The sequence below is a fragment of the Acanthochromis polyacanthus genome, chromosome 15 (assembly GCF_021347895.1).
Source record: "Acanthochromis polyacanthus isolate Apoly-LR-REF ecotype Palm Island chromosome 15, KAUST_Apoly_ChrSc, whole genome shotgun sequence".
Lineage (NCBI taxonomy): Eukaryota > Metazoa > Chordata > Actinopteri > Pomacentridae > Acanthochromis > Acanthochromis polyacanthus.
Window position 1 is genome coordinate 38301717 of NC_067127.1, and position 11751 is coordinate 38313467.

Here is an 11751-nt window from a genome sequence, read left to right on the forward strand (position 1 = left end):
CCAGGACCTGGATGACTGAGAACCTCAGAAGTCTGAAGAGGCAACATTAGTTCAGAGTTTAAACTTCTGAGGAGACTTGGTGGTTCCTGGTTTTACATTTTTGACACTAAATAGTCAAAGAAATGTTTCATTTCTGGGTTTCCATCATTCTGAATCCTTTCACCAGAAGAACATCTCTGAGTTCTCTCCTTCATGATGTTCTGGTTCCACAGAGCTGAAGGACTTTAAAATGAGACAACAGCTGCTGTTGGAGTTCAGAAGATAGGCTAGCTGCTTCTGTTTGTCTCCAGTGTTTGTGCTAAGCTAAGCTAAGCTAAACATGAGAGCTGAACTGTTCCTTTGAGGAAGTGGAGCTAGAAGCTGATGTGTCTAAAATTAGGTGAGAACCAGAAGCTCGTGTTTCCTCTGTGGTCCATCATGAAGCTTCAGTCACACAAACAGACAAATGATGAAGAAGCTGGACCACGGTGAGCTTCAGGATGGAGGGTTTGGACCTGTTATCACCAGACAGAACCCTAAAGCGACCCCATCAGGTCCGACCCGCTGAGAGACTCCATCAGTTCTGAACAAACTGAAATCCCAGCGTCTCCTCCTGGATCAGAACCAGCAGATCATCTATCCAAGACCTGAAGGACCTGACATCAGGGAGGATGGACGTCGCTGTGTGGTCTGTCCACTGATACCAGATCCAAACCCACCAACCTGGACCTCATCACGGAGCAGCTTCATCTTGGATGTCCTCCATGGTCCTCCAGGAGTCACTGAATTTCTACTTAAGATGTTCTGATCTGATCTTGAAGATCAGGATGTGGTCAATCAAAGCTTCATAACTGGTGATCTGATCTTTCTATCTGTGGCCACACAGAAGATAAGTCCACCCTGCAGGAGGCCCACAGAGCCACGATACAGGTTTAGAATACTTTCATCAAAAAATGTTCTGCTGTCAATCAATAAAAGGTTAATTAATAGAATAAATTAATCACAATGAAGATTTATTTGATGTTTCTGTTTTCATGAACAGACTCCTGGTTGGTTCCTCAGATGGTTCTGATCCATCATGAGATCCAGGAACTCTGCTGGTCCCAGTTTGAGTTCTGCTTGGAGGCTATTAAGTAGAACATTAGTCTTTGTCTAAACTCCCACAATGCTCTCTGCTTTAACCTCCTCTGGTCTCTACAGGATTAAACAGGAAGAGGCTCCCCCTGCTGGAACAACCAGGAACTACAGCTGATCTACATTTACTGACATCAAGGACAGAAAACAGGTTTACTGCAGTGCATCCTACCATCTAGTCCTACATTAACTCTCAAATACTACATTTACCCTCTAACACTATATTTACCCTGCGGTACTACCTTTACCTCTAGTACTACGTTTCCTGGATGTATTGGACTCATTTTACTACCACTTACTGGGATCAGACTGGGACTCAGCACATGCTAAATAAAGGATTATAACTTTCTAATCTGATGTGTTTCACGGAGAGATGTTTTCATGTTTACTTGATGTCTATTTATTTATTGTTTTCTAACATTAAATCGATAAATTAAAGTGATTTTCTGGAGATGAAATCAGAATCTGGAAGCAGCAGCAGGTTTGTAGACCAGAGAAACCACAGTAGGAGAAGAGAGGAGACACGGAGTATTACTGATTAAATACCGATTATCATGAAGAGAAGTACTCAGTGGCACCCACAGAAATACCAGTTTAACCAGTTTCACACTGAGATTATACAGAACACAAACCTCCTACTGTCACCGAGGACACCTAAACACATCACAGAGGACAGAACCAGAGCTGTACTGGGTCAACTGGGACAAAACCAGGTCCAGTAAAACAACCTTGACATCCCATTCCAGTAAGACCAGTTTAACTGGACCAGTGGGATGAATGAGACAAGTTTCCCAGTTACTGAGTCTCAACTGGTTCTACTGGGTTCTAGGGAGCAGTTTGGAGAGTAAACTGGAACAGTCTGGGGGTGAGGACAGATTCTGGGTGAGGACAGTCTGGGAGAGACAGAGTTCAGCCCTTACTGCTGTGCGGGAGCCAGGTGAGGGGCTGGTACTTGTCTCTGATTGGCTGGTACTTGTCTCTCAGGGGCTGGTACTTGTCTCTGATTGGCTGCAGGGCACTGCTGGAGGGGGGGCATGTGGGGAGGGGCGTGGCCTCCCTGTCGTCGTCCTCCTCCCCCTCAGACAGCAGGTCACAGATCTGCTGCTGCAGCTCCGGACTGATGTCGTTCTCGGCCAGAACCAGAACCCTCAGGCTGGTGGGGTAGTTCTCCACCATGTCCAGGAACACCTGCAGAACATCAGGAGAACCGGAGTCACACACCACACCTGGGGCCTATTTCACGAAGCAGGTTTAGTGAAAACTCTGAGTTTGTTAACCCTGAAATGAGGGAAACTCAGAGTTTTCCGTTTCACAAAGCGAGGTAACTTAACCCTGAGACAGAGGGGTAACTCAAGCCTGTTTCACAAAGAGGGGTAACTTCAACTCTCGGTCAGTTACCGCAGTAACAGACTCTATGACTCTAACCTGGTCACCAGCAGGTTTATCTGAGAAAACCTCCAGTTTCTCTCCGTCTCCGCCCTCTTTCAGCCACACGCTGTTTCATTTCCTCATTCATTCAGTCAGTAAGCGAGCGAGTTTTGGCGTAGAACAGCTTTTATTAACGATCCAGTGGATAAAGGAGCAGCATTACTGCACAGATAATTAAATATTCGTCGGTAGATTGTTATCAGACCGAGCATAAATGTTCTCACATTTCCGGACAATTATCGGTTTGAGCGGTACCGTTTTGTAATCGTTTCAAGTCCATAATCTACATAAACAACCTAATCCGTCCTTACATTTACATTACCAACCAGTCATGCTCTCACATCCAGCAGATATTGTGTGTTGCGCTGCGGTTCTTTGCAAATGGAAGTTTTTATATAATGTCAGAGATGCAGAGTAAGACAACTGTATGGAGGACAGTCAGAAAAGTTTTCCTGATCCTGAAACGGCTTTGACTCATCATTGTGGACATAAACCTGTCAGAACATCAAGGAGGATCCACAGGATTACAGGTGAATGATGTAGAGATCTGTTACATTCATTTTAAATCATATTCTGTTAATGACATTGTGCTGCAGCCTCAGACTGGGATTCGTCATTTTAATTTCTTTTAGGATTTCCCAGTGTGATTGGCTGCATAGATGCACACACATCCCCATCACAGCTCCCTCACATCATGAACAGGAAGTCCATTCACAGCATAAATGTGCAGGTAGGCTACAGGTAGACTGACTACTGTTTCTAAATGTTAAAGACTGCATCATAGTTCAACATCTGTCATTCTCTGCACTGTCCAGATCAGATGTGATGCTGCATACATCATTTCTAATGTGGAGGCCACGTGGTCTGGGTCTGTTCATGACTCCAGGATTTATGGAGAGTCTAACCTGAGCAACAGACTGCAGCGTGGTCAGCAGCATAAAGATTTTCACAATAGAATTCTCTTGTCTCCCTCCTTTAATGCTCTGATGTATCCACTATACATTACAGGAGAGTTTGATGGCCTTCTGCTGGGTGACAGGGGTTACCATGACAACCCAGGCTGATGACCTCATACCCTGACCCTGAACCAGGCCCCCAACAGAACTTCAACCGGACTCACTGCAGGACCAGAGCCCGGGTGGAGATGACCATAGGCCTGCTGAAAGCCCGTTTCCAGAGTCTACGTCTCCTCAGGGTGACCCCTGAGAGGGCCTGTGATATTACTGTGGCATGTGTTGTTCTTCATAATTACCACTATTAGAGGAGAGCAACACCCTGCCCTACAAACTGAAGACCCAGATGATGAGCCCATCCACCTGCAGCTATCCAGGACAGCAGAGCAGTCAGAGACACTGTATGCAATAATCACTTTAGAGTTTAAGTCTCCATCATCACCACCACAGCAAATAAAGACATGAGACACATTTCATTTGCTCTTCTTTATTTCCTACAAATAAAAGATAGTTCAGTTCATGTTCCAATAGTTAACATAATTCACCTGTGACCATCACCACCTCTAACTTGTGCTCCAGTATTTCAATTTCCAGATCTGCCCTCCTAATCTGTTTTTTGGATTCTTCTCAGCAAATACAGTTTGTAAATCTGTTTTACTGATAACTGGGAATACATAGAGGACATTCAATGATACAGTTGCACATGAATTCCACAGAATGAAGCTCTGGTGTTTCCTGAACATCCATCTCACTGTGTCAGTCTGTGCAGTGGAAGCTGAGGAACCATCCTGCTGCTGTCCAGCCATGCTCTGTTAAAAAGATGAGAATGTGCAATACTTCAGTGTAGGCTAAATGTCACACTCTATATTCCACCCAAAATGTGAATGAGAAGAGAACTATCAGTAACATCCTCTGTATGCCTTTCTGGATCCCCCTCTGTAAAGGCAGCAGACACAGTTTCATCCTCTTCATCCTAGATCAGTGACATGTTTCAGTAAACTTAAACTACCATTTGGAGAAATCTTTGGAGTGTTGCCTACTTACAGTTACAAGGTATATATCTATCTATCTATATATATATATATATATACATATATATGTATCCATGTCCTTTTATTCCACCGTTTTACAGGCATCTGCTTTCTTTCTGTTGGCTGAGCAGAAGTCTATGTTAGTTTAAATAGGCTTAATTATTTAACAGGACATGATATGGATGCAGACATTTAGGCTATGTGTGGATAAAACAACTGCACAGTCAAACAGCCACTTAATATTTAGGCTACTTTACAATGTAAAACATGATCAACATGAAGTACCTCCATGAGATAATGCCGAGGTCTGACCTGTTTGAACAATGTTTTTATATTTCATCTTAAGCTGCTGCCCTGCAGGATTTCCCCTAAATGAAATAACTTCATATTCTACCATTCAGACAGTTATTCCCTGTAATATTATTACGATTACAAAGGACTACATTTAAACTTACGCATTGATCCGGGCTGTTCTCCACGCCGTCTCTCTCTCTTTTGCAGCTGCAGCGGTGTTGCACTTCTTTCTAAAAACGTGTTCAAACTCGCCATATGAGCGCGTTAAAAACTTCCAGTTCAAAAACGCAGCCTTTCGCTTCCCCGTTTCCATGGTGACTTGTCGAATCGGGGTTCCATTGATGCTGTCTTTTCAGACTTGCGGTGCACGCGCTTAACTCCGGGTCAAACTACTCCGAGTTAATTAAACCAACTCATATCAGCCGTTGTGAAACCGAAAACTCAGAGTTTCTATCTCAGAGTAGATCAACTCAGAGTTGTGGAAGAAACTCAGAGTTTGTAAAACCTGCTTCATGAAATAGGCCCCTGTTCATCTAGGCAACACCAGACTCATTAACCTCCTTTATATTGGTGTGCTGTTGTTTATGTTGTTTTTTTATGTTGTTGTTTGTTGTTGTGTTCCTGTCTGATGTCAGATCAGAGTGGTGCTGCAGTGTCTCCCCCTGCTGGACAAACACATCAATACAGACTGAGATCTGGACTCTTAACTGGGTCGGAACCTGGCACCACTGTGACGAGAGCAGAAGAAGAATGGGGCTCTGTGATTGGTCAACCTGTGCTGAGTGGTTCGTCAGTCCGGTTCCTTCCAGGTCCAGAACCTCCAGGGTTCTGCTGGACGCCACGGCAACCGCCAGCATTCCTGCAGTCTGATCACCTGGAGACAGAACAAGAAGCAGAACCATCAGAACCAACAGGTGTGTCTGCTGTTAGCATGCTGTTGTTGTTGTTGTGTATGTTGTGCTGTTATTTGTTGTTGTTGTTGCTGTGTTGTTGTGTTGTTGTTTTGTGGTGTTGTTGTGTTGTTGCTGTGTTGTGTTGTTTTATTGTTGCTGTGTTGTTGTGTTGTTGCTGTGTTGCTGTTGTGTTGTAATTTTGTTGTTGCTGTGTTGTTGTTGTGTTGTTGTTGTGTTGTTGCTGTGTTGTTGTGTGGTTATTTTGTTGTTGTTGCTGTGTTGTTGTGTTGTTGCTGTGCTGTTGTGTTGTTTTTGTGTTGTTGTGTTGTTGCTGTGTTGTGTTGTTGTTGCTGTGTTGTTGTATTGTTTTTGTGTTGTTGCTGTGTTGTTGTTGTGTTGTTGCTGTGCTGTTGTGTTGTTTTTGTGTTGTTGTGTTGTTGCGTTGTTGTTGTTGTGTTGTTGCTGTGTTGTTGTGTTGTTGCTGTGCTGTTGTGTTGTTGCTGTGCTGTTGTGTTGTTGCTGTGTTGTGTTGTTGCTGTGTTGTTGTATTGTTTTTGTGTTGTTGCTGTGTTGTTGTTGTGTTGTTGCTGTGTTGTGTTGTTTTATTGTTGCTGTGTTGTTGTGTTGTTGCTGTGTTGCTGTTGTGTTGTTGCTGTGTTGTTATTTTGTTGTTGTGTTGTTGTGTTGTTATTTTGTTGTTGTTGCTGTGTTGTTGTGTTGTTGCTGTGCTGTTGTGTTGTTTTTGTGTTGTTGTGTTGTTGCGTTGTTGTTGTTGTGTTGTTGCTGTGTTGTTGTTGTGTTGTTGCTGTGCTGTTGTGTTGTTGCTGTGCTGTTGTGTTGTTGCTGTGTTGTGTTGTTGTTGCTGTGTTGTTGTATTGTTTTTGTGTTGTTGCTGTGTTGTTGTTGTGTTGTTGCTGTGTTGTGTTGTTTTATTGTTGCTGTGTTGTTGTGTTGTTGCTGTGTTGCTGTTGTGTTGTAATTTTGTTGTTGCTGTGTTGTTGTTGTGTTGTTGCTGTGTTGTTTTATTGTTGCTGTGTTGTTGTGTTGTTGCTGTGTTGCTGTTGTGTTGTAATTTTGTTGTTGCTGTGTTGTTGTTGTGTTGTTGCTGTGTTGTTGTTGTGTTGTTGCTGTGTTGTTGTTGTGTTGTTGCTGTGTTGTTGTTGTGTTGTTGCTGTGTTATTGTTGATACCCAGTGGGTTGTAGTCCAGGTTCAGAACTCGGAGCTGAGAGCTGTGAGCCACAGCGATGGAGAGACGAGCCCAACCTTTGGAGCTGATTCCTGGGTTAGCACTCAGAGTGAGCTCCCTCAGACCTACACACACACACACACACACACACACACACACACACACACACACACACACACACACACACACACACACAGTGTGGTTTCAGCTGCCAGAGACAACAACCAACTGAACAGATGGTGTGTGTCTGTGTGTGTGTGTCAGAGTTAAATCTCCCAGAATCCTTTGCTGGTGAATTCAGGTTAGCGGAGCCTGAAATAACGTCTCAGACGAGCTGCAGCTCAAACCTGAATGATGACATCATCACAACTGAGTCACACCTATGGAGCTAACATTCGATGCTGGTTGTTACGGGGACACCAGGTGGTTGCCATGGCGTTGCTAGGTGATTACGTGGAGGTTGTCAGATGTGCCTCAGAGCTCACAGCAGTTGCTGTGGTTACTGATTTTTTGTTGCTAAGGTTGTCACCAAGGCAGCAACATGTAGATGCTGTGATGTTTCTAAGATGTTGTGGCTCTCAGCAGGGTGGTTGCTAAGGTGTTTCAAGGTGTTACCATGGCGCTGCAGGTGTCTCAGGTGCTCCTACCTGACTTTGCTCCGTCTGGCGGCAGCATCCCACAGATCAGCCCCAGGGCCTGGTCTCCCAGCATGCAGTCCCCCAGGTCCAGGCAGACCAGCGTGGGGTGGGTGGACAGGGCGGCGTTCAGGGTCACCAGGCCGGCATCCAATAGGGGGCTGCCGTGGAGGCTGTGGGAGGGGCCAGAGTCAGACATACCAATGACAGTGCAGCGGTTGGGTGACGTCGGTGTGCTACTCACAACAGTGTCTGCAGGGAGCGGTTGGTCTTCAGGGCGTCGGCCAGGTGTCGGGTCCGGCCCACACTGGAGACCACACCCAGGTTCAGGTTGAGCTGTGCGATGGAATGCGACTCTGCGACGCTGCGACAGACGCGTCCGAAGTCACGGTCAGACAGCTGACAACCACGGACAGACAGCAGCCGGACGCTGTCCTCCTTCAGGCTCTCACAGATGTCCTGCACCTCCGCTGCCGACAGCAGCTCACCTGTGATCTGGATGGAGGCCGGCAGCATCCTGGGACACCTGCAGGACAAGCATACCTGTCTGAAGCTCCGCCCCCTGCGGGACAAGCACACCTGTTTGAAGCTCCGCCCCCTGCGGGACAAACACACCTGTTTGAAGCTCCGCCCCCTGCGGGACAAGCACATTAATTGCTGATGTTTGTTTCCTCCAATAAGAGCTCAGAGATAATCAATAGAAACTGACTGATCGATCACTTCGATCAGTCGCTTCCATCCAATCAATCATAAATATCATAACTGATAATAAGTGTATTAAGCAGATTGTAGAGGATCAATACTAGATCAGGTTGGATCAATAGTTTCAGCTCCTGTCAGTGATCAGATGATCAATAACCAATCAGTAGAAGGTATGGATTAGCAGCCGATCAGCTGATTGGAACGACCAGTTAACCTGAGAAATGATCGATCAGCTCACGCGGGGCTGTCGGGACCGTCACACGCTGATGTCATCATTGGCTGGTCCTGCAGGCCACGCGCCGGTTCCGACCAGCAGCGGACATCAGAGCGATGGATCCGGTATCGATTGTTGGGGTTCTATCGGCGGAGCGAGCGGCGGGGCGTCGGTGTCCTGCAGGCGCTCAGGAGGTCCGTGTGTCAGTCGGTGAGCTCCGTGAGTCCCGGTGTGTTTCTGCAGGTGACCGTTACTACGGGACAGAGAAAGGAGGAGGCGAGAGGCATCACTCCGACCAGAATCCTGGGACCAGAAACAGGAACATACTGGAATCTAATTCACATTCATTACAATAGACACATCATATCTATTTCTGTCAGAACTGTTAATTATTTTCATTCCAGACTCTTCCAGGTTCGAGTCTTGTTTTATTTGTATTCTCTTTATTTTTCTTTCTGATCTAAAGCACTCCGAGTGGCTCTTTCTGTAGGAATAAATGCTGAAAATAAATAAGAAATAGACAAAATGGAGTGAAATATATAAGATATAGAAATATTCCCTTTACATTTATACTATAAATAGATTTAAAGGCAATTTAAAACATTCTAGCTTCATTTTGGACGTCTTAGTCGTGATTTGAATGTGTTTAGGAGCACAAATTAAAAGTTTTTATTGTAGAATTTCCCAAAGAAAACAATAAAACAACAGAAAGAATATCTTATCATCGTTTAGTTTTTCTTTTCCTGATCAGAGTGACGCCTCTCGCACATCACACCAGCTTTACACCTGTTACGTCACTTCCCTCTGATCCGATCTGCGTCGTCATGGAGACAAAAAGCTTTTTAAAATTAGACTCTCTATTGATTATTGACGCCTATTACTGATTGACTAGCTGTGATCGATTATTATTGATCAGTTGATGTTTGATTGAAACAATAAAAGCTGCTGAATGAGGAGAAAGCGGTAGAAACGCGCCACCTGCTGGACAAACATCCGGAGGACCAGGTGACCCAAACAGGTCCCTTACACCTGGTCAGAGTGACCTAAACCACCTGAAGACGTCACTGATGATGAGCTCAGATCTGTTTCTTTCTGTAAACTGATCGAAAAGCAGCGTTTTAAATCAAACTTTCATGTTTAATGTTCTCTCTTCTTTATATTAGCATCAAATTATTTAAATAAGTTCATTTATTAACAGAATAAATTACAATTAAACTATATCTGAAATAATTCACTAAATTGGATTTTATTTATTAATTTTTTGGGTTTTAAATTGTGGAAAAAATGTTTGCGTCACACGTTCAGATCGGCGTCATGACGTACACGGAAGCGAGTAACCAGTGGCTAACGGCTAACGGCTCAGCATCCGGAGCAGACAGACAGACGGACGGACAGGTAAGACAAGTCACCTGTGGGGATCATTACTGTGATAAATAACAACAACTGGAGTTTTACGGATAAACAAACGGAGGGAAACAGGCAATAGTTAGCTCCGTTAGCCGTTAGCAGCTGCTGCTTTCAGAGACCGACTGGAGCTGCAGGCAAGAACCGGGATAGGAGCGACAACCTGCGGCCTGCCCGGCTTAAGCAGCCCGGTGAACACCGGAGCTCCGGTTAGCTCAGATTCACCTCAGACTGTTCTCTGTAGAGTTACTGCAATATTAGTACTACTAATATTAGTACTTCACACCTTTACCTACTGCAGTATTAGTACTACTAGCATTAGTATCACACACCTTTACCTCTCTGTAGTGTTACTGTACGGAGCTAGGGAAGCTTCCTTGTGTGGTGTGTAGTACTCACACTGCAGTATGAGTACTTGTACTGCAGTATGAGTACTTGTACTGCAGTATGAGTACTTGTACTGCAGTATGAGTACACGCAGTCCTGCAACTGTTACTGCAAAGATCCAGCTAAGATGTTAGCGGCTATTAGGTTCATGCAATAAAACTGCTGTCTGTCTGTCTGTCTGTCTCTGCTCCTCCTTAGCAGTGTCTCTGTGGATGGAAGTGTCTGCGATGGGACCAGAGCGAGTGTTTCCGAGCTCTGAGGAGGAGGTGGGGGAGGAGGAGCGTGCGGTGGGGGGTGCGGTGTGGAGCGGGGGGGAGGGTGAGGAGGAGGAGGAGGAGGGGGGAGGGGGCTACTACTACCAGCCTCTGAACCAGGAGCCCAGCGAGGCACCGGAGGACGAGGAGGAGGAGCGAGGAGACGCTGCCGAGCAGCTGCAGCAGGTGCAACAGCGCATAGAGGTGAGATCCGCCCGGCGACAAGTGACCTCGGCGTCCGGAAGTCGCCCGTCTCACCTGTGTGTCTCCCACAGGTGATGGGGCTCCACCTGCCCGAAGCTCCGCCTCCAGATAGCGACGAGGAGGAGGACCCTGAGGGGGCGGCAGCCCAGAGGAGCCGTGCCTCCATCCCCATGGACGCAGGTGAGTCGCACAGCTGTCCTCTGTCTCACCTGTCCTCTATCTCACCTGTCTCACCTGTCCTCTGTCTCACCTTCTGTCCTCAGACCACGTGGAGCTGGTGAAGAGGACGATGGCATCCGTGGCGCTGCCGTCTCTGGGCGTCCCCCCGTGGGCACGAGAGATCTCAGACGACCAGTGGAAGGACATGGTGCAGCACACGCTGCAGAGCCGGCAGAATGCCACCGCCCTGCGGCTGCCGCGCCGCAGCAACATCCCTGGACCCTGAATGGACCACCGCCTCTTCATTAATGGACCTGAACGCACCACTACAGCCTAAACGGCATCATGTGACCCTGAACGCACCACCCTAACCACCATCTCCGTAACAGACCTTGAATGCGCCGATGTGCTGAGGCCCCTGAATGCAGCGCGGCCCCTTCAGGAGCAGTGACTGAAGCACCTGGAGGGTCACCTGACTCTTATAGGGTTGAATTTGTGTAAACATCCAATCAGAGCAGCTGAAACAGTCATGTGACTGGTGGAGCTTCATGCTTTGTAAATAGAATTATAGATAAATAACTTAATTTTGCTGCTTTAAATCAGAACTCAGCTGTTATTGATCAGGTCTTTGTTCTGATCAATAACTTTTCTGATTTGCTCATTTTGTTTATTAAATATTTACCGCCTTAAATGGATCAGACTAATAGAAAAGTCCTTTTTCTGATCAAGTCTTCTATTATCACTGACTTCAGCTTATTATTGATTAACCTCCACATGATTTTCTCCATCAATCAAGTTGTTCAAAAATAAAATAATCTGATGAATCGATCAGCTGTTTCCTCATAACTTGATCGATCATCAGTTATTAAAATTGAACCTGTTTCTGATTGATT

General features: G+C 45.8%; 2 protein-coding genes and 1 long non-coding RNA gene across 10 annotated transcripts in view; 2 read left to right on the forward strand and 1 right to left on the reverse strand.

Annotated features, from left to right (window-relative positions):
* Positions 1-8720, reverse strand: part of lrrc73 (leucine rich repeat containing 73) — a 46238-nt gene extending 37518 nt beyond the window's left edge. For 4 of the 6 annotated variants that reach the window (XR_007947346.1, XR_007947345.1, XM_051960359.1 and 1 more), the window contains exons 1-5: positions 8451-8720; positions 7779-8060; positions 7547-7707; positions 6902-7024; positions 5325-5693 (exon numbers count right to left, since the gene is read on the reverse strand). Coding sequence is in view for 3 of the 6 variants with exons in the window: in XM_051960359.1 (XP_051816319.1) it covers positions 5353-5693; positions 6902-7024; positions 7547-7707; positions 7779-8050 (897 nt within the window). In the remaining 3 variants the exon portion in view is untranslated. Of the gene's footprint in view, positions 1-2033; positions 2302-3965; positions 4304-4980; positions 5694-6901; positions 7025-7546; positions 7708-7778; positions 8061-8450 lie in introns of those variants that run through there. The other 2 variants (XM_051960358.1, XR_007947344.1) reach the window with 2 other exon arrangements.
* LOC127537620 (uncharacterized) lies at positions 2820-3840 on the forward strand. The gene is made up of 3 exons (XR_007947347.1): positions 2820-3271; positions 3357-3468; positions 3550-3840. It is a non-coding gene; the product is annotated as an uncharacterized LOC127537620 (long non-coding RNA).
* Positions 8721-9737: 1017 nt separating the features above from the next.
* Positions 9738-11734, forward strand: mea1 (male-enhanced antigen 1). Of its 3 annotated transcripts, none has more exons than XM_022221088.2 (4): positions 9738-9845; positions 10440-10699; positions 10771-10879; positions 10963-11734. In XM_022221088.2, exons 2-4 carry the CDS (start codon positions 10454-10456, stop codon positions 11142-11144), a joined length of 537 nt encoding a protein of 178 aa, XP_022076780.2. In that variant the 5' UTR covers positions 9738-9845; positions 10440-10453; the 3' UTR covers positions 11145-11734. The 3 variants fall into 3 exon arrangements, with proteins under 3 accessions (XP_022076780.2, XP_051816323.1, XP_051816324.1); XM_051960363.1 differs by having other exon boundaries at positions 9750-9845; positions 10443-10699; XM_051960364.1 differs by lacking the exon at positions 9738-9845 and adding an exon at positions 9864-10063.
* Positions 11735-11751: the final 17 nt, after the last annotated feature.